The sequence below is a fragment of the Coffea arabica genome, chromosome 5c (genome assembly GCF_036785885.1).
Source record: "Coffea arabica cultivar ET-39 chromosome 5c, Coffea Arabica ET-39 HiFi, whole genome shotgun sequence".
Taxonomy (NCBI): Eukaryota; Viridiplantae; Streptophyta; class Magnoliopsida; order Gentianales; family Rubiaceae; genus Coffea; species Coffea arabica.
Genome location: NC_092319.1, coordinates 6111448 through 6134317, shown reverse-complemented (window position 1 = coordinate 6134317; position 22870 = coordinate 6111448). Strand labels below are relative to the sequence as shown.

The window sequence follows — 22870 nt, the reverse complement described above, 5'->3', positions numbered from 1 at the left end:
AAGCTATGAACTTTGGTATCTGTGTGTCAAGAATGTAAAGACCTCCAAATTCATACCCTTTACCAATAATCTGCTTCGTCGTAAGATCCTGAAACAGCAATGGTCAGGAAAGAATTGGGCAGAACAATTGAGGGCACGAGTAAGTTTACTCACAGAAATTAGATTAAAAGACAACTTAGGTAAACTTAAGATAGATGACAATGAGATTAATGGAGTGAGGTAACTGAGTCTGATCTAAGAACACGAGATTTTGACCTATCAACTAAGGTAACTGTAGGTGCAGATATGTGTGGTTGAAAGGTAGAAAATATACTAGAATTACCTGTCATATGATCTGTGGCATCAGAATCAATTACCTATTTGGAGGACGAGGACACAAGACATGTGTTTGGTTTACTTGACTCAGCGATGGCAGTTACGGGAGTAGATGAAGACTTTAATGATTCTTGATACTGAGAAAATTTAGCAAATTCATCTGCAAAGATCGTAACAGACTTTTCATGGTTAATAGTATCATTGGTAGAAGCAATATGTGCTGATTGAGTTCTCTGGTTCCTGTACTGCAATTTCTCACAATCACGCTTCATATGACCTGGTTTATGATAATAGTGACACACAACCACTTCTGCATTCTGTCCCCGAGTTCAATTCCTTTATCACCACCTTTGTATTGCTGTTTTTCAAGACCAACAAGAGCACTGCTGGACTGAACAGACTGGGTATTCTCTGTGCGAAACACTCTACTAAACACATCTTGCAAGGATGAGATCTCAGGACTGAAAAGAATCTGAAATTTAGCAGATTCAAATTCAGGTGAAAGACTAGCCAAAAAACTCATAATTGCCTTCTGTTCCCATTGAGTTTGCTGAACTTTCACATCAGAACTAAACGGTAATAATAGATTAAGCTCCTCATAAGTTTTCTTAAAATTCATAAAATAAGTCATGATGGACTTATCTTGTTTCTCAGCACGATAAAAGGCTTGACATATCTCATGTATGCGAGAAATATTTCCTTTACCAGAATACAAAAATTCTAAATACTCCATTAACTCCTTAACAAATTTACAGTGATTAATTAAACTAATTACCTCACTGTCAATAGAATTCCGTATTTGCAAGAACAATCTAGCATCTTCCCTTACCCATGTCTGTCTTGAACCATCTTTTGGAGGATCATCAGTTAGATGATTGTCTTTATCAATGCTTCGCAGATAAAGACGAATCGTTTTGCTCCAATCAAGATAGTTAGAATTGTTGAGTTTGTGGTCCGTGATCTTAGACATCACAGGAACCACATCAGACGTAACAATAGATTTCGTTTCTGCAATGGGTTTAAAATTAATAGAAAAAAACAAAAAAGGACAGATCTGAACTCTTTAAAACAAGAGTGATGAATAGAATACAGATATGTCCTATACAGAACCAGATGAACCGAATGATGACTAATGAATTTTCTGGCAGCGGACAGAAACCCTAACCTTGATGGTAGGGCTCTGATACCATGAAAACTAAGAAAAAGGGAGAGAAAATACTCTTCTTCATATATTTGGATTACACTATATACATATATATATATATATACAAGTATGACCTAATTTAGATCCTAAAATCATACTAATCTAAATCAATCTACTACCAATTATTACATGATACTATAATCATATCTTTCCTAATATTTACCATATCAAATCTTTCTAAAATATCAGATCACATATCTTCAACAAATAGAAACTCTTGGAAAACTTCAACTTTTGTTTGCTAAGAAAATGAAAAAATTTCCAAGAATCAGAAAAAGAAAGCCACATTGAAACAACAAGACCCGCTAAGGGTGTCCAACAGAGATTAGAGAGGCATAGAAAAGCATCAACTTTGTCTATTTGATTGCTTAATAATACTGGACAAATGATTTCTTACAAGTTGTTGTTTGACTGGGAAGATAGTAAAAGACATGTTCTACCATGTATTATTCTCAAGGGAATGGAAATGATAAAGCATATCGTCTTTTCCTTCTCCCTCTTATTCGATTATGCATCTATAACTTGCATCCACCACTTGGCTGATTTTGTTCTCAAATCAAAACGGTCATGTCTTGAAACCATTAGCTACACAATTGTTTATTATCCTTTCCCAACTCCCTGACTTTGAAACAGTCATTTAGTAATTAGTACGCCTCCGGACACCTCAATACGACGTTTGACAAATAGCCCACACATACGTCTTCGAGTCAATATCGAAAACGACCTTTTTATTAAAAAAGTCATCTTGACCAATTATCCTTAATGCTTTTTTGGGTCTGTAGGAAAGAGCTATAAGCTTCTAATTACATGAAACAAAACGATGGGTGGGCACCCCCTAACATCCTTCCCCAGAAGTTGCCCGAGTCCAAGTAATTTAAAGTCCATTCAATTAATTATGTTCTTCAAGATTTCAAGAGCTTTATATATGGTACAAGTAAGAACATTTTTGCAGTACATCTTGTTAGATTAGAAGAAGTAAAATGAGAGGAAGAGAAAAGAGCTCATCTCCCACTTATGAAAGATTGAGAAGCACCAATGAGGCAGGGATAGAAGGTTCTGTTAGGAAAGGTTATGTTCCTTTGCTAGTGGGAACAAGTAATAAAGCAATGGTGAGACTGACCATCCCTATAAAGCTTATCAACCATCCTTCTTTAGCTTATTTACTTGATGAATCTGCAAACGAACTTGGTTATAATCAACAGGGACTGCTTAGAATTTGGCGTGACATCGGAAAATTCAAGCAAATGCGTGATAGCTTATCAACAAGGCAGTAGGTTTTGTACTTGTGATCCCCACCATCATATTAGAGTAGATCAATTGGGCAATAAGATTGGTTAGTTCTACATTGATCTTCCACTGTACGTGCATATTGAAAAGGAAAAAGCTGCGTTTGGGTTTCATCCTGGAGCCTTACGTGGGTGACCGTCAAAACCCGCACGTAGGGAAGTCATCACAACTTTAGGTTTAGGACAGTGATGTTTGTCACGACTCTCAAAAAGTTCACCTTTTCTTTTATTTTAATTACCTAATTTTACTTTTATTTTATCAATTGTCAATATCTACACCTATTTCTACTCTAACCTATTTTAAGGGTGATCCTATGATCTAACAAGATCACAAGAAACCGATGAGAATTGAACCACCATCGAACTAATTTACATTGGATGCATATGGGTGCATCGGACGAGAATTGACCCTGTCATACATATGGGTGCGTAAGGTCATCCATATGGGTGCATTACGCACCCATATGGACCTAATTTTACATTGAGTTAGTATTATTTGTTACACTGTGATGCTTGAATATTCACTTAATATCATCATTACTGTAACTGATTATTTGATCAAGTCTCTTAGTAAATTTGATATTAATTGGTTGAGTTTTCTGCTCACATTGAAGTTGGGGTTATATTGAAGTGGGTGTTTAATTTAATACCGTTTGTATCTTCTTTGCTTTTAATTCCTGGTCTAGTCATGGCAATCAATGAAGAAGCAAACAGTGTCAAGCCAGAAAATGAATGGCCAATACTTTAACAGGTGGCAGAATCAAATGAGGTGTTAGTTAACTGTATTAGGGTCCATTTCGGCCATAGATGAAAACAATGAATCAAATGAGACGAGCTTAAATTCCATCTCGGGCTGCTCCTGTTGTATCTGAGGGGTATCACCACAAAAATAAACAAACAAATAAATAAAAAGTCAAAAATGACATCCATGATATCAAACAAAACCTCACACCATCCAGCAAAGCCAAATTAAGTCTCCATGTAGTAACCCACACCATTAGCTGCACTACGAGGCTGCGCCTATTGATTCTGAAAAATACTTCCATGCCTGGATTAGAAAACTAATATAAGAAATTGAGCACTAATTAATCTGCTCTAATATAGCTGCGGACATATGTATCTCTGACCAGCCAATTACCAAAGCCCATGAAGCTCCAATGCATCAGAACCATTATACGAAAAAACATAACAATAACAACAACTTGACACGAATGATTACCATACCAAAATAAATTTATGTAAGAATTTCAAATCATCCCCTTGCCAAAATTACATTATCAAATGCTCCAAAATACTTTTCCCGGTATTTAAAAATATTTCTACTTGTCTACTAATGAGTAATAATTAAAAAAAAAAAAAAAACCATACCTACTTTAGTGGATGAATAGTTTCCACAAGCAGATGCGATCCAAATACTGCTTGAACCGACTTAGTTCAAATAGTGAATGAACCGACTTAGTTCTGGCATTATCATCACTGCTTCTCGCTTCATATCATGGTTGAAACAATATGACATAACGCATTACCAACAACAATGGCAAGTATTTGAGCGTACGCTGTTGGTTCTTAGTTTAAATAAAACATTACCATTTTGGATTGAACCAATAGGTAGAACCCGCATTGAGTAATCGCAAAGATGATGCCAATCTCGATTCACAATCCAAGTTTCTGGCCACAATAAATCATCACATTCCACTTTCCACTCTCCAAATCTTCTAACAAACAAATCTTGGTGTGAGATACATCGATCAGAGCAAAGTGTTGTCCAACCTCACACGCAAAAACTTCCCTCAATCAATACCATTTGGAAGGGGCAAAGTTTGAAATTTCTCATAAGTGACATCAAAAGCATGTATTTGGAAGAATTGTAAATTTCTCAAAATTATTTTTACTTTTATTTTTTGGCTTATGTTTTTCAACACGTCTATCTCTACATCAAAATACTTTTTCTGATTTTTTTATAATAATTTTCCGATCTTAAATTGGTTTTTCAAGGTAACTGTACGGATATGTAAAGATTTAGTTGCGATATGATTGAAACTTGGTTTGGAAAGATTTCTTTCTTTAAAGGGATAAAATTCCTCCGTTGTACAAAGAGGAAATTTCCTAAAATTTCGTATAAAACATTGCCAGAATTTCATGAAATATTGTCGGCGATGACTCCCTTTTTCCCCCTTTTGTGTTTAACTAGAAGATTAAATGTCGAACAAAACTACAGATTGAAAATTATATTTCTAGCAAGTAAGCAAGTTGTGCAGTTGGGTTTCCTATAATAATCGGTAATGTATTCAGCTAAGGATCTTTTCTTATAATTGTTCTAGAGAACTCCTTAAAATACTTAGATTACACCTAACTTATTATGTGAATGTGTATACATTTATTACCTCTTGAATTTAGATACTTTACCAAACTATTCTAACCCGTGCTAGGCATGGGTTTACATTTTAAAGTATAACAATAACAAAAATTTATTTTTGCTGCATGAAATTAAAATCTAAAAAGTTTTAAGAAGTATTTTTTTTGTGTCCAAATTTATGAAAATGAATTATATACAAAAAGAGGTATAAAAAATGGTCCAGTAGAATGCATTAATTATTTTCAATATCGGGTTAATTTTTACCTACAAGTTGAATTTTTCGATCCCTCAATACAAAAAAAGGTACTATGGAAACATAAGAAAAATTTATGTAGGTTTACTTATATGGGTAATTTCAAGTCAAATTTTTATTTATCTATTATAAGTCAACATCTAATAATATTATGTATATAATAATTCGATCCATAACAAATATATAAAAAGCAATCCTAGACTTAGGTATTAATAACTGATAAAAGATATTTAAGTCAAGCCCAAAATATATAGTTTAGAATATTAAAAATAAATCAAATTTAATTCAATTGTAACAATTAGTGACTGATTTTGCATAAATTGTACTGCTCCTATTCCATTACAATAATTTGCATTTTGTACAGATGAAATGAAGGCTTTCATTCAGTATGATGGTTAATTAACTTAAGGTTGTCTTTAAATGACCAAAACCTATCAAAACATAACATATCTGTAAGTAACCCTCTCTAAAATACTAAAAAAAAAATAAAAAAAAATCTAAACACTATCCATAAAAAGGCACACCAAAATACTAAAAATACACACAACAATACCCTTTCATCAACCACATAGACAACCTCCTCCTCTCTTTCCCCCTCCTTTTCTCCACACAACTTGTTTCCTCCACTCTCCAGCCAAATTTAGTTTAACCCCCCCCCCCCCCCCACCCTCTCACGCGGATTGCAGCATGTCATTTTGGATATTTTACATAAATATCCTCTCTTACATTTCCTATTATGGCCTTAAATTTTCAAAATATTCTTAAACTACTTATGAATAACAAATAGAATGGATACCTATACAATGAATTACTTCCAAACCAAGCCATTTTGCCCACAACTCTAGGAACTGGCTTTTTGCATGATTATCTGTACCTGAGAGCTTTCTATATAACACATGTGATCAGGAATTTCACAATAGTACCTTGATTGACACACATAGATGGGTTTCTTGGCTATGATGCATAGCAATTTGTTTTTTCCTCCCTCTTTCTTGGGTTGGATGGGTGATGAATGAGAATAAAATTGGCTAGGGAAGAAAATGGAAAGACATGATAAATACTCATTAGTTGTTGTGAATGATTTGTGCTATTAGTTAGTTATTATAGAGTTGTAGGAATTGTAATTGGAATGAAGTTCTAAAGTTTGCAGACGTGATTTGGATGGGATAGGGATCACATAAACATGCACAGCAATTTGAAATAAAGAGAACCGTTAAGCAAAGACAAAACAATAATAAAGGTTTTTAACAGGTGCTTAATAGTCCGTGACTAACTTGATGTACAATTCATGGTTGAGATGAAGTTGATTGATTGAAGCATATGATCATGCTTGAGCCAGCCATCAAATTTTGGAAATAATAACAAAGTAGTGTTATTTCTTCAACAATAAAGCGACAGCATTCATTTGATCTGATGTAGACATTTTAATTGCACTTTTTGTGATTCTATTTTTCTCCTTCTCATTATCACCTTATTAGCAATCATAATTATCACCATAATAATTCAAATCAAACACAACTGCAATTATGTAACTTCTTCTCCCCACTAATTACACTAATGTCAAATGTCTAAAACTTCAATAACTACATATTGGTAGTGCTGCCTCTATCAATAAGCTTAATCTTAGAACCTTCAACACCAATGCCACCCCTGTGAAGACTGCGGAGTAAAAATTTCCTTCACCATTCTGAATACAAGGATGGCCCAAGAAGTAGAGTGCTCAAGGACATGTTTAAATGGGCAACTCTCTGTGTTGTTCTTTTTTCCAGCTTTTAAGGCCATCATCTTGAGGATAAAGCTTTCATCCAAAGGAACTCAAAGTACCATATTAAGCATTCTTTCAGATTTTGAAGAATTTGTACCCGTACTCAGGGCTGGTCATTCCTTCTTCCCAGTCACCGATTTTGCGACCGCCAAAGATTACCTGTTGAATGCCCACATATCTACAAAAGAAAATTAAAAGTTAATCAAGATCAGTCCGCGAACAATAGAACTGCACCAACCAGTTATGATAGATAAAGTCAGTCACTCATTCAGCCAATTCTGTCACAAGCAATCTAATCACTCGTCTAGTCAAATCTAAATAGAAGCTTACTCTGAGCTCAAAACAGTCAAGCAGTTGAGTAGAATATCTATGGAAAAGAAATCAGATGTGCCAAGATCTACCCTGTTAAAAGAACCCATTTTTATGTCGTTAACTGTTAAGAGCAGAAAAAAAGAAGGCAATTATATTCAAGATGAATCAAAAACCACACCAGATCCTTCCCCAGTTGTCCTGGAACTCAACGTCACTTATGTCATGGAATGAGGAAGGCATCACCTTGAAGCCCTTATCTGCATCATAGAGAGGATCATACTCCATTGATGAATTTGCCAACTGCAATTAAACACTCGGTTACAATCTCATCTTAAAATCTTTTAAACTGTTAAACAGCCCACCAGAAAATCATCTATGTCACCCTTTGAGCAAGAAAGAAAACTCTCTTGTAGACAATCCAGATTAGAGCCATAATTACCATGTTCATGTTTTCAGTTGTTAACTTAGAGAGCATCGTGGCCTGTTTAGCAGCATTCTTGAAAAGCATTAGACAGAATGCAAAACAAAAACAAGAGCAGACACCACTTCCATGAGAACAGAATCTTACTGTGCAAAAATGGGAGAATGTCTAATTTTCAACTTCACTGTGCTGAATAAGCTATGGTATTTGTCATATAACACGTATTTTTGAATTGTTGTAATTGAAAAAAATGTGTCCAAGAAGAAACAAAGCATTAGAAGCTCAGGTTTAATATCAAAATCCATTAAATTTTTCAAGTCTAAAAAGCCTTAGCACTTTGCATTTGATTCTGTGGATTTTGGTATTCTATATTCTTTCACTCCAAAGTTATACATGCTTAATATTAGTTCCACATGAATTACTAGAGTTTAGCCATACAAATGGCACAAAAGAGGACATTTAAACATTTTGGAGGAACCCCTGGAGGCTACATCGCCAATAGTTGTATCTCTACAATCAAAGATGAAATCAAAACACAACAGGAGGAAAAACCAACAAAGTTAAATCACTAACTAGAAATTAAAAGTTCACCTTCTTATAATCTTTGAAATATCAGACAAGCAACAAGTATTAAGAGCATAAATGAAGCAAGACACAGACCTAAATGGTATAAAATCCAATCCAAAAATGGTTGTCATTGAAATGCTTCAGAGTTCAGAAAAGCCTAGGTCATCGTGTTAGAAGTTAAAAGAAATAATGTCTACTATCATTATTTTTCCCCCCTTCTTGATAACAAAGAAACTGAACTATATTACAACTATATTACAACTGAACTATATTATCTGTCAAAGTAGAAAGCAAGTTTGATCAAAAATTGGAGAGGTGAAAGAAAAGACTCAAATTTATATTACAACTCATAAATTCCAAAAACCCCAACACAGGAAGAACAGTTACAGGACAACATATCATTCACTTCTCACAAATATAGCCTAAATGTCCACATTACAACAGGCTTGTCCTGTAGAACAAACAAAAAGATTTCCAGGGGCTAAGAATGGGCAGGAACCTCAGAGCTAGGTTTAGTAATATGGAAATTGATTCACAAAGGGTGTATTCCGATAGGAAATTGTTCAAAAATATATTTCAAATAATACACTAGCATATTTTACGATGTGATGCATGTGAGATAAAAAGGTGGTTGGGAATATAAAAGATAATCGGACAATGTGCTTGTGATGCAAGCAGAATTTCTTTTGCAAATAAAATTTGTATCCAAACAAAATCCATATATTCTTCTCTGTTCAGCTTTAGAGAAGATTTTTGGACTTCAAATACTTGAATGATACACTATTCAAAACCAAATGAGAAGGAGAAGAGTATGGGAAGTTAAGAATAAGGAGAATAACTTAAAATAGGATAATTTTCTAAATATTCATGTTTTTTTCTTTAATTAATTGTCCCCTTATGTAAGACCTCTAAGAATATGGAATAACCATCATCTAAGAATCTCTTTTCCTAGTTCTTCAAATCCTTCCTTAGCTTGCAGCAATGCAATGTAAAGGCTCCTCAAGGAAGATAAAGGGACTAAGTTTATGTGGCAGACTATCAATGTAATCTGTGACGTCCAATACTTCCTGTTCAGCTATGTTACTGGGACTCTTCACTTTGCCCTGCCACACCCCTGTCCAACCATTCATTTTGCACCAAAGGAGCTGTGTTGGCAAGATCTCATAGTTGAGTCTAAGTAACATAGCTACTCAGTATTATCTCTGAGGAAAAAAGATAAAAAAAAAAATTGCAGACTTTACAGAAGGCAATAAATCCATCATGCGATTCCCATGAAACTCAGAAACAGAAATGCAGATTAGACATGATAGAGGATAAAGTTACTTGACGAAGGATCTAAAATCCATACCATGCAAAACTACTTGAAACGTTCTACGCAATAATGAAGGATAAAGGCAAAGGCTAACTGCCTCTTTTTAAAATTTAAGATGGTAATATGCCATCCATGGTCCTTCATTCCTATACGAATTTTGAAATTTCCCAAAAGCTGTCCTTAGGAAAACAAATGAGAAGGGATGTATTAAGACGATGTTAAAAAAAAAAAACTAATTTAAAAAAAAATGTCAAGTACCCACTGCTACATTGATTTAATAGGAGGTGAGGCAGGATTTTTAATTTCGGAAAGGTAGGCTTAATACTGTGGATGTGCTTCACAGGACCTGCTGTTTAGAGGAATTTGGATGATGGTATGTTGCTCTCATGTGTGCAGAAAAGAGGATTTTTAGGAGCGGAAATAGGGCAGATGTTATAGAAGGGGAAGAAAAGGAAAGAGGAGGAGGATTAGTCTTCACACCTAAAAGAGGCAGTTCATTTCAGAAAATATTACATAACCTGTGGAAAATAGCTGACATAAAGTATTTTCTTGTTATAGGGAATGCAGACTCGGTAAACAAGAGAACGCAATCTCCAACTAACCAAGGAGCCCAAGGTTGACAAAATAGCTCTGATTAATCCATTTCCTACTGCCAGCTTATGTTTTATACATGGACTGAATGTATAAAACTGTAACAGCCTATGGACAATGAGGAGGACCAAAATTAACGAAGTACCTCAGCATAAAATATATTTAGACTGGCAAGATATACCTATATTTAAAATCCTATATTAACAGATATACCTATATTTAAATCCTAGATCAGCTCCAATTGAGAATCTTGCCACATGATCACGCCTTTAGGGGAAAGTTTCCCCTTCTTTTGCAGTATTAACAAATTTCACATATTTTCAATAGCATTAAGAGGATTCAAACTCATTAACATTTGGAGACAACCTAAATGATGACGTGGCTATAAGCTGGTTTGAGAAATACTCTCATCATTGGAAGCCTCAGAATAACACTAAGGCATCCTTTGCAAGATAGAAGTTTTTGGTCTAAAGAAGTCTGTCCATGGTGAAACGACCGTTCAAGTTCTGAGTTGTAGTAGTTTCCTTTATTTACGTCATAAGGGATATTTTGGTCTGGAAATTTCCAGATTTCCAGAATTGAGTCTATAAGTCTTATGTTAGGTAAGTCACTGTTAGAAGGTAAGTTCTAGAGTTCTACAATGAGTTAGTTTCCAACTTATGTTATGAAAATAGAAGAAGCTTTAGGAAGCTTTTTAGTTATAAATATTTATGTTTCTACGTTGAATAAAGATTCGGCTTTGGTTTAATAGTCGTTTTGTTCTTCTTCCCCCTAAACTCCCTTCCTCTTCCTCTCTTTCTCCCAGAGATTACTGTTCAACAGTACCGTTCATAGCCCTGAAACAGTCCCAAGATCCCCCTCTTGTAGGACGGTGAATGAATCTGTCATGTAGTCAGACAATAGATACATCTGTGAGAAGAACCAGAAATTTACCTGCAAATTAGATGAATTAAATGCGCCTATACGACCCATGATATACCAGGATTGAATAACCTGTTAAATGTAATAACAACATAAGAAAGGTATCAGCCAACCAGTCGTGTGAGGGTACTAGATAGTCATAACAACACCTACCACAGTGGAGAAAAAGTTTCCACTTGTTACTTTAACCTTAATCCTTCTAGTAAAAGGATAAGTTGCACATAGCAGAGAGGAAATCACTTACACTACCGAGGAGGTCAACATCACGATCAGATGGCGATCCATATAGTTCAAACCATATATAAGAGTCAAGAGGATTAAAACTGTCAATAACAGTGAATAGTATAAGCAGTCATAGACTTCACACCTCTGTAATGAGAATTGCTAAAATGTTTCGCCAACCAAAAATAATCTTTGTTTATTCCAGATGATTAGACTGTACTTCAAATCCATGCAAAATTAATTTCACATACAAAAACTGTCTTATAAACGACATGAACAACAACAACAACAAACCAACTAGATTCAGAAGTAACAGGACATTTGCACTAAACAACAAGTAACTCAACCATCATATTTGGCTTATCGGTAAAACTAACAACCCCAATACACAAAAGTCTACACCAATGCCTTATAGTTTTATACAGTTCTGCAAGAACTGAAATAGTTAATATAGGTACTCCATGAGTAACTATATTTTAATCAGAAAGAGAGGAAAAACAAGCCAAGAACCAGCTGCAACTCTTAGCCACTGCAGCTTCCTTTCTGCTGTTTTCCTTATCCTTTTCAGGCTGATTCCAAGTGGAATGACGACAACAAAAACTTTTGAATGCTCATGGACCAGTGGAAGTTGCTTGTTGTTTAAACCTAGATGGACATAATTCAGGTGAAGCATTTCTATAAGAGAAAATTTCAGGCAAAGCATGTAGGTGTGAGCACTTGTACAATTATAAGTGATTGAGGAAGGTATCTGCACTTGTACTGATAGCTTAGTGGAACATGTTGGAAAGGAAGATCTCATATCGAACTATGATTCATAACATGGAAGTTCCACCAATAGTGGAATTTCAATCTAGTTCTTTGAAATAAACTGGAAATCAAGGGAGTCTATCATCAATAGAAAGATCAAAATATGAGGCTGAAAATCATTATTATATGTTCCTTTCTTATGAAATATAAAGGGAAACAGGGAAATAGAGAAGCAGTCAAAATCTTCAGTCAATAGTGTGTTAGCTTTACAAGGATGAAGGCGTGAGCACTTTGTACAACAATTACACAAATGATTGAGCAAAGTATCCGTGCTAGTACTGATGGCTTAGTGGGACATATTGGAAAAGGAAGACCTCATATCAAACTGTCATTCACAACATGAAAGTTTCACCGTAAGTGGAATTCCAATCTAATTCTTCCAAATAAACTGGAAATGGAAGGGAGTCTATCATCGATAGGAAATATCAAAATATAAAACTGATAATCATTATATTGGGAATTCACAGGGAAACAGAGAAGCGGTCAAAATGTTCAATCAAGAGTGTTTTGCCTTTACATAAAAAATTTGATAGTTACATTTGTTCCTATTATGGATGAGGATGTCAGAAAAATTTAATAAGCATTTACCACACACAAAATGCAATCATCTTTATCACCATCCATTGGCCCCTTTGTCTCATTTTGGTTTCTTTTTTTGTTTGTTTGTTTGTTTGTTGTTGTGAGGAAACAATATGAAAATGATGAAATCCATGTTTTGAAAGCCATACCAGACAGGCATGCATGTCATTGAGTCATATAATTGAGTTTTATGACTAGAGAGCATAAAATCCATTAGTATATTGTCTCATTCAAATAAGAAGGTAAATAACAACAACAATAATAATAATAGAAAGTATGACTAGGAAAAAAGTTGCGCTCAAAGCAAACCTTTTACGCTAGAAACTTGAAAAATCTTCTATAATATTTCAATAAAAGATACAGACGTTTTCCAAAGAAAATAAAGTAGGAATTTAATTGCAAATGATCAAAATTCATCAATGAAATTAATGAAATCTTAACGAGATTGTCCGTCAAACTCATCAATCATGGAAAACATAAAAAAGTATCCACACAAAACGTACAAGTGGAGGAAAACCGCAAATTGGTACTCACAGTGTGAAACCGGAACAACACAGTTAAAAGGCAAGTAGTGGAGCATCCAACAATAACATTTATAGATGTGCAAAAGTAAATTACTCTCTGAAGCTAACTTTGAATGCAAGGACAGATCCAGTTTTAGATTTCTGAAAATCTCGACCTTTCCTTCGAACCCTTTCCTCAACCTATCAAAATATCACCAAGTAAATAATAAGTTTCAAAGGTCAGGAATATATCAGTAATAGCATGAGCTCCATCTATAAGTTTATCAACTTCATAGTCTTAGTAACAAACAGGTTAGAGTGAATTACAGCATGACCCTCTCACTCCATAGTGAAATTCATTTACATCTATCCTGCCCTTTCTATGGTTTAAATAATCAACAGTTTCCCAAGCAGCAGTAAAAGCACTGGTCCAGAAGGACCAACTTACACCTAACACTGACTTTTGGCTCCACAAAACCATATATAAAGATACTCATATGATTAGCTTGAACAATGCTTATCATGGTAATTTGCCTCTATATGGGCTTAACCAAATATAATAGGTTGACGAAGTTAATCTTACTTTCAATAGCAGTAAAATGATTGACCACAATCTATCCAAACACCCATCATTTTATTCTTATACTTGTCTACCTCGCTTTTGGAAACTAAATCCCAAAAGACTTGGTATACATATGACAAGCAATCAAATGAAACGCTCCTAAGTCAACTAATTCTAGATTCAATACTCTAAACGACATGAGTTTCATCTTAAGTTACCCGATAACATGAATAAGACCCAGAAACTTCGAACACTGAGGATGTGATAAGCATTGAAACCTTCAGATCAATAACTGATACTAGTACAACACCTGCGTGAACAGGCAATTTCATTTATTACCAAAATCTTTCTCCTTCAAGATGTGACAACCACATTGTTTGTCAATACATTAAGTTCAAAGAAAATTGTAGTTTCTATTGATTGTAGCATTTCGGGCTTCCTTCAACTGATGCAGAATCAGGTTGTATATGTGAGTTGCTAAAGATTTCAGTGGGCTGTAGTTTCTATTTGTTGTAGCATTTCGAGCTTCCTCTAATTGACACAGAATCAGGGTGTGTACAAGTTGACAAAGATTTGAGTGGGCTGTTTCTGAAACATAAAGTTCAATTTCAAGGGTATCTTCAGTTGCTTCACATGAGGAATGCAGCACTCATGATGAAGAGAACATTGCAAAATATGCTACGATACAATGCTTCATTTCTGTTTTTGATGCTCGGAAGAATGGAATGCTCAATAATTTTATCACAGGTACACATATTTCATCAGTGATCCAAACAAAATTCTTCTTATCATATGTGAAATGTACTTAAGTTGCCTATATTGCACTTGAGTGTGATGGTAGGATACTTTTCAATGTATAAACTCAGCATGGTGGAATCTTCTGTTATTTTGAAAACAAAATGGATATATAGTCACAAGACAGATGACAATAATTCAAAGATACTGAGATAGTTAAGAAAACAAAAAGAATGGTTTGACTGACGACAGTTGTAATATTCTGAAATGTAGTTAAGTTGCTTGTATTGTACTTGTGTGCGATGTTAAAATGGATATATAGTCACAAGACAGATGACAATAATTCAAAGATACTGAGATAGTTAAGAAAACAAAAAGAATGGTTTGACTGACGACAGTTGTAATATTCTGAAATGTAGTTAAGTTGCTTGTATTGTACTTGTGTGCGATGTTAGGATACTTTTCAATGTATAAGCTCAGCATGGTGGATTCTTCTGTTATTCTGAAAACAAAATGGATATATAGTCACAAGATTGATGACAATAATTCAAGATACTGAGATAGTTAAGGAAACAAAAGGAATGGTTTGACTGATGACAGTTGTAATGTTCTAAGGTACAGAGATAAGCAGAGCTTCATTAACAATTTCTCCACAAATATTCTCGTCCGTAAGAAACAGTGGAAGATAATAATCTTTTCTCCATCAAAGCTCAATAAAGGGTATCAAAAATCAGATGTGGAAACTAAATCACTATGCAGTATCAACTGCTCAGTTTCTTCTCTCAATCCCAGCTCAACAATTTCCACAATTGCAAATAGCACAAACCACATCAGTTCCTTACTTCAGTTGCAACAAAACATTACACAAAACGAAAACAGACAGCTTGCTCCAATATATTTCAGCAAAGGTAAGAACATTATCGAATCAAGACATACCCTTTTCCTCATAAGCTCTGGATTACCAATGGTATCTCCAAGAACTGCTCGAAGCTCAGCATCGTTCTTGCAAGCATCTTCCAACACTCTGTAAATTGATAAGATTGACAACCAGAATACATTAATTTCTCAAGGCAGACCTATTTTCTCTAGAATTGCAACCATAGAAACAAAAGTGGCGTACTAACTTTGCCCAAGCAGGATAGTTGTGAAGGCGGTCGTATTCCCTTTTCCTCTTCTCCTCCCGAACTTTTAACAACCTCCTTCCTCTTGCTGTTGTCCCCGACCCTTTTGAAGTTTGTCCTTCCAAAACTCCGCCATTATTATCATCTTTGTTGGTAAGATCTCTTGAATTCGGCATTGAAGCTGTCACTAAAGCTGCAGATGGATGCCTGGGGAGCCTCATACCAGTCTTTGTTATACAGTCACTGCAAAATAGCAGTCTACCATTGTTTTTGGGCATAGCTAAAATACGGGCTGCAAAACTAATCTCCATTGTTGCCCCTCTTCTTAATGTTTAGACAAAATCTTATCTGTATCTGCATAAACAATTTGACTATATCATACCCAAATCTCTAAGAAGTGATACAAATATTGGGGCAAATAATAAGAGTAGCAAAGGACAAATATTTATTTCTTTGTAAAATTCACACAACTTATGACATGAAATTACTCTATTTATAGAGTTTAAATCAATTCCACTAACTATCCCACTAACTCCACTCACTCCACTAGCAACTCCACTAAGTACTCCACTAATCCCACTAGTTATTTCACTAACTCTACTAATTAGGTAGCATAAACAAATATGATTAATTAACAACGATAAATATTTCTAACAATCCCTCCCTTAAATTGAAAGTTTATCAAACATTCAGTTTAATATGATTTATTAACTGCACAGACTCCAAGCAGTTTCCTTAATTTCTGAAACGTGGATAACTTCAATGGCTTGGTCATTATATCAGCAATCTGATCTTCACTTTTGCAGTAGAGAAAATCAATTATTCCATCTCTTGTGAGCTCCCTTAGAAAATGAAACCTCACATATATGTGTTTGGTTCTTCCATGTAGAACTGAATTTTTACAGAGCTTGATGGTAGAACTGTTGTCACAATAAATTGTAGTAGCTCCTTGCTGAAAATGCAACTCTTCAAGAATATTCCTTAACCAAATTGCTTGACAGGCACAGGCGGTTGCAGCTACATACTCTGCTTCAGTTGTTGATAACGTAACAATTGGTTGCTTTTTTGAACACCATGAAATAGCTGTTGAACCCATCATGAACACATATCTAGGCGTACTCTTTCTATCATCAGGATCGCCTGCATAGTCACTGTCAATAAAACCAAACAAATCTAATTTTTCACCATTCTTGTAAAATAATCCATACTCAATGGTTCCCTGCAAGTATTGAAGAATCCTCTCGGCAGCTAGAAGATGTGTCTCCCTTGGACTTTCCATGTATCTACTAATAAGACTTACAACATGCATAATATCAGGCCTAGTTGCTGTCAAATACATCAAACTTCCCACAATTTGCTTGTAAAGGGTGCTATCAACCCTCTTTCCTTCTGGTTCTTTGATGAGTTTTAAACCCACTTCAACTGGCGTACTAACAAAATTACAATTCGACATTTGAAATCTGTTCAGAATTTCTTGCACATATTTTCTTTGAGAGACAAAAATTCCATCAGCAGATTGCACCACTTCAATACCCAAAAAATAATGCATCTTACCAAGATCAAACATATCAAATTCAGCCATAATAGATTTCTTGAATTTCTCAAACATGGCACTATCATTCCCAGTAAAAATAAGATCATCAACATATAAGCAAACAATCAGCAATTTACCTCCATCTCCAATCTTTATGAAAAGTGTATGCTCATATGCTCATATGGACATTCCATCAGCAGATTGCACCAAAAATAGACCCAAGTTTTTCGACTATAATCATCAGTAAACGTCATAAAATAACGTTTTCCACCATTAGATGACGAATTTATGGGTCCGCATAGATCAGAGTAGACCAGCTCCAAGACATTTTCTGCTCTCACGATTTTCTTTTTGGAAAGCTATCTCGATGTTGTTTGCCAACAACACACTCTTCACAAACTTCTGAAGGAGTTGTGATTTGAGGTAAACCGGCTACCATATTTTTCTGTTGCAAAGTTTTCAGTCCATCAAAATTCAAATGTCCATAGCGAAAATGCCATAACCATGCCACATCTTTCGATTTTGTCGAGAAACATGAATGAGTCAAGTTCTGCAAATAGAGTGGGAACACATGATTTGCCGTCATCTTAACTTGAGCAATTAAGCCCAACTTTGCATCTCAAATCTGACATACACCATCTTTGATTGAAATCTCATACCCTTTTTCGAGCAACTGACCCACGCGAAGCAAATTTGTCTTTAAGTCTGGAACAAAAAGAACATCAGTAATAGTGTGGGAAGAAGAATTTTCTTTAGCTTGGATAATTACCCTTCCTTTTCCCATAACAGAAATTGTAGAGTTGTCACCAAACTTGACAGTGCTACGGAATGACTCGTCCAATTCAGAGAATGCCTTCTTATCTCCACACATGTGATTGCTGCAACCGGTGTCTAAATACCACGTGTTTTGTTGAGTTTCTTCACTCATGTGGCACACCATCAAAAGAGACACTTTTTCTTTTTTTTTTTTCTGCAAAATTAGTCCTTTCTCCATTTTGTCTATTCAAATTAGTTCGACATTCGGACTGATAATGGCCATACCTATAACATTTGTAGCATTCAATATTGGACTTGTCTGCTAACTTTGGCCTTTGATTTGTTAATGGATAGCCTCCTTGTCCTCTTCTTCTTTCTTGAAATTGATTTTCTTGGTGCTGGTCTTGTTGTTATTGGTTGCCACGATCATTATTTCCTCTGCTTCTGCCTCTGCCTCTGCCTCCTCTCCATGTTGAGTGACTTTCTGCTGAAGCCTTCAGTGCTTGCTCCTCTTTCTCTTGCTGGTTAATTTTTTGCTCATGAACCAACAAAGAACTATGCAACTCATTAATTGAAATTACATCAATATCTTTCGATTCCTCTATACAGCATACAACAAAATTAAATTTTGTTGTCATCGATCGAATAAACTTCTCGACAATGGTGACGTCCTCCAAATTTTCTCCATGGATCCTCATCTTGTTAGCGATTGCCATCGTTCTTGCGAAATAATCAGTGACCGATTCGCTTGACTTCATACGTAAAGTCTCAAGTTCGGTCCGAAGAGCTTGAAGCTGCACCCGCTTCGTTTTTGCATTTCCTTGATACTTTTTCTTCATGGAGTCCCAATTTTGTTTGGAGGTATCTTTGCTAAGAATTGTCTCCAAAATGGTGGAGAGTATAAAATTTTTTTGCAGCAATCGTGGTGGAGAGTATAATTCACAAGAATTTATAAATTTTTGTGAGGAGCATGGAATTCAAAAGCAACTTACAGCAGGTTATACGCCACAGCAGAATGGTGTTGCAGAGAGGAAGAATCGTACAATATTGAATATGGTGAGGAGCATTTTGACAAAAAGTGGTGTTCCAAAAAATTTTTGGCCTAAAGCTGTCAACTAGAGCGTTCATATATTGAACAGAAGTCCCACACTTGCTGTTAAAAATATGACGCCTGAGGAAGCATGGAGCGGACGAAAACCAACAGTGGATCACTTCAAAATTTTTGGATGCATTGCCTATGCTCATGTTCCAGAGCAAAAGAGAACAAAGCTAGATAACAAGGGGGAGAAATACATTTTTCTTGGTGTTAGTGATCAATCCAAAGCTTATAAGCTGTATAATCCTATCACCAAGAAAATTGTCATCAGTCGAGATGTAATTTTTTATGAGGAAATTTTTTTGCCATGGAGCAGCAATATTATTAAACGACAAATACCTGCTAATTTTGATGGAGTTGATGAAGAAAATAGGCTGCAGTTGACAGAACAAATTCCACCAAATGGTCTAGATAATGTATCAAATTCCCAAATAGTAGCAGAAGATGAAGGACAGCCTCAACGTATTAGAAAAAGACCTGCATGGATGATTGATTATGAGGTAACTGGAATTGATCGATCTGAAAACCCACTTACATATTTTGCACTGTTTTCCGATTGTGATCCTACAATTTTTGAAGAAGCTATCAAAGATTTTAAGTGGCAGAAAGCAATGGATGAAGAAATTGCAGCTATTGAATGAAATAACACTTGGGAGTTAATCAATCTTCCAGAAGGACAAAAATCTATAGGTGTCAAGTGGGTGTACAAGACGAAATTTAAGGAGAATGGAGAAGTTGACAAGTACAAGGCACGTCTGGTAGCTAAAGGCTATAAGCAAGAGTTTGGAGTGGATTATGGAGAAGTCTTTGCTCCAGTCGCAAGGCATGACACGATTAGGATGGTGATAGCATTGGCAGCACAAAATTCATGGCCTATCTTCCAATTGGATGTGAAATCAGCATTTTTACATGGTGATTTACAGGAACAGGTATTTATTGATCAACCTCCTGGTTATGTGAAGGTTGGAAGTGAACATAAGGTATACAAACTCAAGAAAGCATTATACTGGTTAAAACAAGCCCCACGTGCTTGGTATAGTCATATAGATGCTTATTTTTCTAAGGAGGGATTTAAGAAATGTCCATATGAGCATACACTTTTCATAAAGATTGGAGATGGAGGTAAATTGCTGATTGTTTGCTTATATGTTGATGATCTTATTTTTACTGGGAATGATAGTGCCATGTTTGAGAAATTCAAGAAATCTATGATGGCTGAATTTGATATGTCTGATCTTGGAAAAATGTATTATTTTTATGGATTTGCCTGCTTCCTTTTCGACAAGAGTCATGAAATTTTTGAACGCTGAAAATGCTTCAGATTTTTCCTGCAAAAAATAGACCCAAGTTTTTCTACTATAATCATCAGTAAACGTCATAAAATAATGTTTTCCACCATTAGATGACGGATTTATGGGTCCGCATAGATAAGAGAGGACCAGCTCCAAGACATTTTTTTCTCTCCACGATTTTCCTTTTGAAAAGCTATCTCGATGTTGTTTGCCAACAACACACTCTTCACAAACTTCTGAAGGAGTTGTGATTTGAGGTAAACTAGCTACCATATTTTTCTGCTGCAAAGTTTTCAGTCCACCAAAATTCAAATGTCCATAGCGAAAATGCCATAACCATGCCACATCTTTCAATTTTGTCGAGAAATATGAATGAGCCATGTTCTGCAAATAGAGTGGGAACATACGATTTGTTGTCATCTTAACTTGAGCAATTAAGCCCAACTTTGCATCTCAAATCTGACATACACCATCTTTGATTGAAATCTCGTACCCTTTTTCTAGCAACTGACCCACGCTAAGCAAATTTGTCTTTAAGTCTGGAACAAAAAGAACATCAGTAATAGTGTGGGTAGAAGAATTTTCTTTAGCTTGGATAATTACCCTTCCTTTTCCTATAACAGAAATTGTAGAGTTGTCACCAAACTTGACAGTGCTACGGAATGATTCATCCAATTCAGAGAATGCCTTCTTATCTCCACACATGTGATTGCTGCAACCGGTGTCTAAATACCACGTGTTTTGTTGAGTTTCTTCACTCATGTGGCACACCATCAAAAGAGACACTTTTTCTTTTTTTTTTTCTGCAAAATTAGTCCTTTCTCCATTTTGTCTATTCAAATTAGTTCGACATTCGGACTGATAATGGCCATACCTATGACATTTGTAGCATTCAACATTGGACTTGTCTGCTAACTTTGGCCTTTGATTTGTTAAAGGATAGCCTCCTTGTCATCTTCTTCTTTCTTGAAATTGATTTTCTTGGTGCTGGTTTTGTTGTTGTTGGTTGCTACGATCATTATTTCCTCTGCCTCTGCCTCTGCCTCCTCTCCATGTTGAGTGACTTTCTGCTGAAGCCTTCAGTGCTTGCTCCTCTTTCTCTTGCTGGTTAATTTTTTGCTCATGAACTAACAAAGAACTCTACAACTCATTAATTGAAATTGCATCAATATCTTTCGATTCCTCTATACAGCATACAACAAAATTAAATTTTGTTGTCATCGATCGAAGAATCTTTTCGACAATGGTGACGTCCTCCAAATTTTCTCCATGGATCCTCATCTTGTTAGCGATTGCCATCGTTCTTGCGAAATAATCAGTGACCGATTCGCTTGACTTCATGCATAAAGTCTCAAATTCGGTCCGAAGAGCTTGAAGTTGTACCCGCTTCGCCTTTGCATTTCCTTGATACTTTTTCTTCATGGAGTCCCAAATTTGTTTGGAGGTATCTTTGCTAAAAATTGTCTCCAAAATGGCCTGATCAATAGTTTGAAAAAGATAATTTTTGGTTTTAAGATCTTTCAGTTTCAATACTTCCAACTCCATTTTCTACACCTCTGACAATATTTCTCCAGCTGTTGGCTCTGCTACTCCAAATTCGACAACCTGCCAATACTTCTTGGATTTCAAGAAGTTCTCCATTAGTATGCTCCAATGATCATAGTGACCGTCAAAGCGAGAAATTGCTGGCTACACAAAATTGTCAGTGGCCATCGTAATTTACCAACACAATTCTCACAACTCACTTTTGTTTTCACTCACAAGCCTAACTCTGGTACCACTGATACAAATATTGAGGCAAATAATAAGAGAAGCAAAGGACAAATGTTTATTTCTTTGTAAAACTCACACAACTTATAACATGAAATTACTCTATTTATAGAGTTTAAACCAACTCCACTAACTATCCCACTAACTCCATTAACTATCCCAATAACGCCACTCACTCCACTAGCAACTCCACTAACTCCACTAGGTACTCCACTAATCCCACTAGTTATTCCACTAACTCTACTAATTATGTAGCATAAACAAATATGATTAATTAACAATGGTAAATATTTCTAACAAGAAGCACCTAGCTACAGCAAAAACTAAAGGAAAAAAAATCCACCAAAAATTATGTCCTTAAACCTGAAACAGGATGGCGTGAAAATAAAAGGTACATTAAAGAAAAAGGGACAAAACACCTATCGTTTTTGGAAAAAAAAAAGGGACAAGAAAATGAAATAAGTAAAAATAAATAAATAAATGAGACATCATAAGTGACAAGCCTATGCCGCACAGGGACTAGATCATTTATTCTAAAGTGAAAAATCGAAAGTATTTGGAACTTAATTTGACAAATTGAAAAGCTGACT

The 22870-nt window shown here is 35.4% G+C and overlaps 1 protein-coding gene across 2 annotated transcripts; it reads right to left on the bottom strand.

Annotated features, from left to right (window-relative positions):
- Positions 1-6830: 6830 nt before the first annotated feature.
- Positions 6831-16287, bottom strand: LOC113690576 (uncharacterized). 2 transcript variants are annotated; one of them, XM_027208544.2, is made up of 8 exons: positions 15836-16277; positions 15648-15735; positions 13530-13615; positions 11548-11626; positions 11316-11375; positions 7670-7791; positions 7510-7581; positions 6831-7357 (listed from the first exon to the last, which is right to left on the bottom strand). In XM_027208544.2, exons 1-8 carry the CDS (start codon positions 16141-16143, stop codon positions 7255-7257), a joined length of 918 nt encoding a protein of 305 aa, XP_027064345.1. In that variant the 5' UTR covers positions 16144-16277; the 3' UTR covers positions 6831-7254. The 2 variants fall into 2 exon arrangements, with proteins under 2 accessions (XP_027064345.1, XP_027064346.1); XM_027208545.2 differs by lacking the exon at positions 7510-7581 and having other exon boundaries at positions 15836-16287.
- Between the last annotated feature and the right edge of the window lie 6583 nt (positions 16288-22870).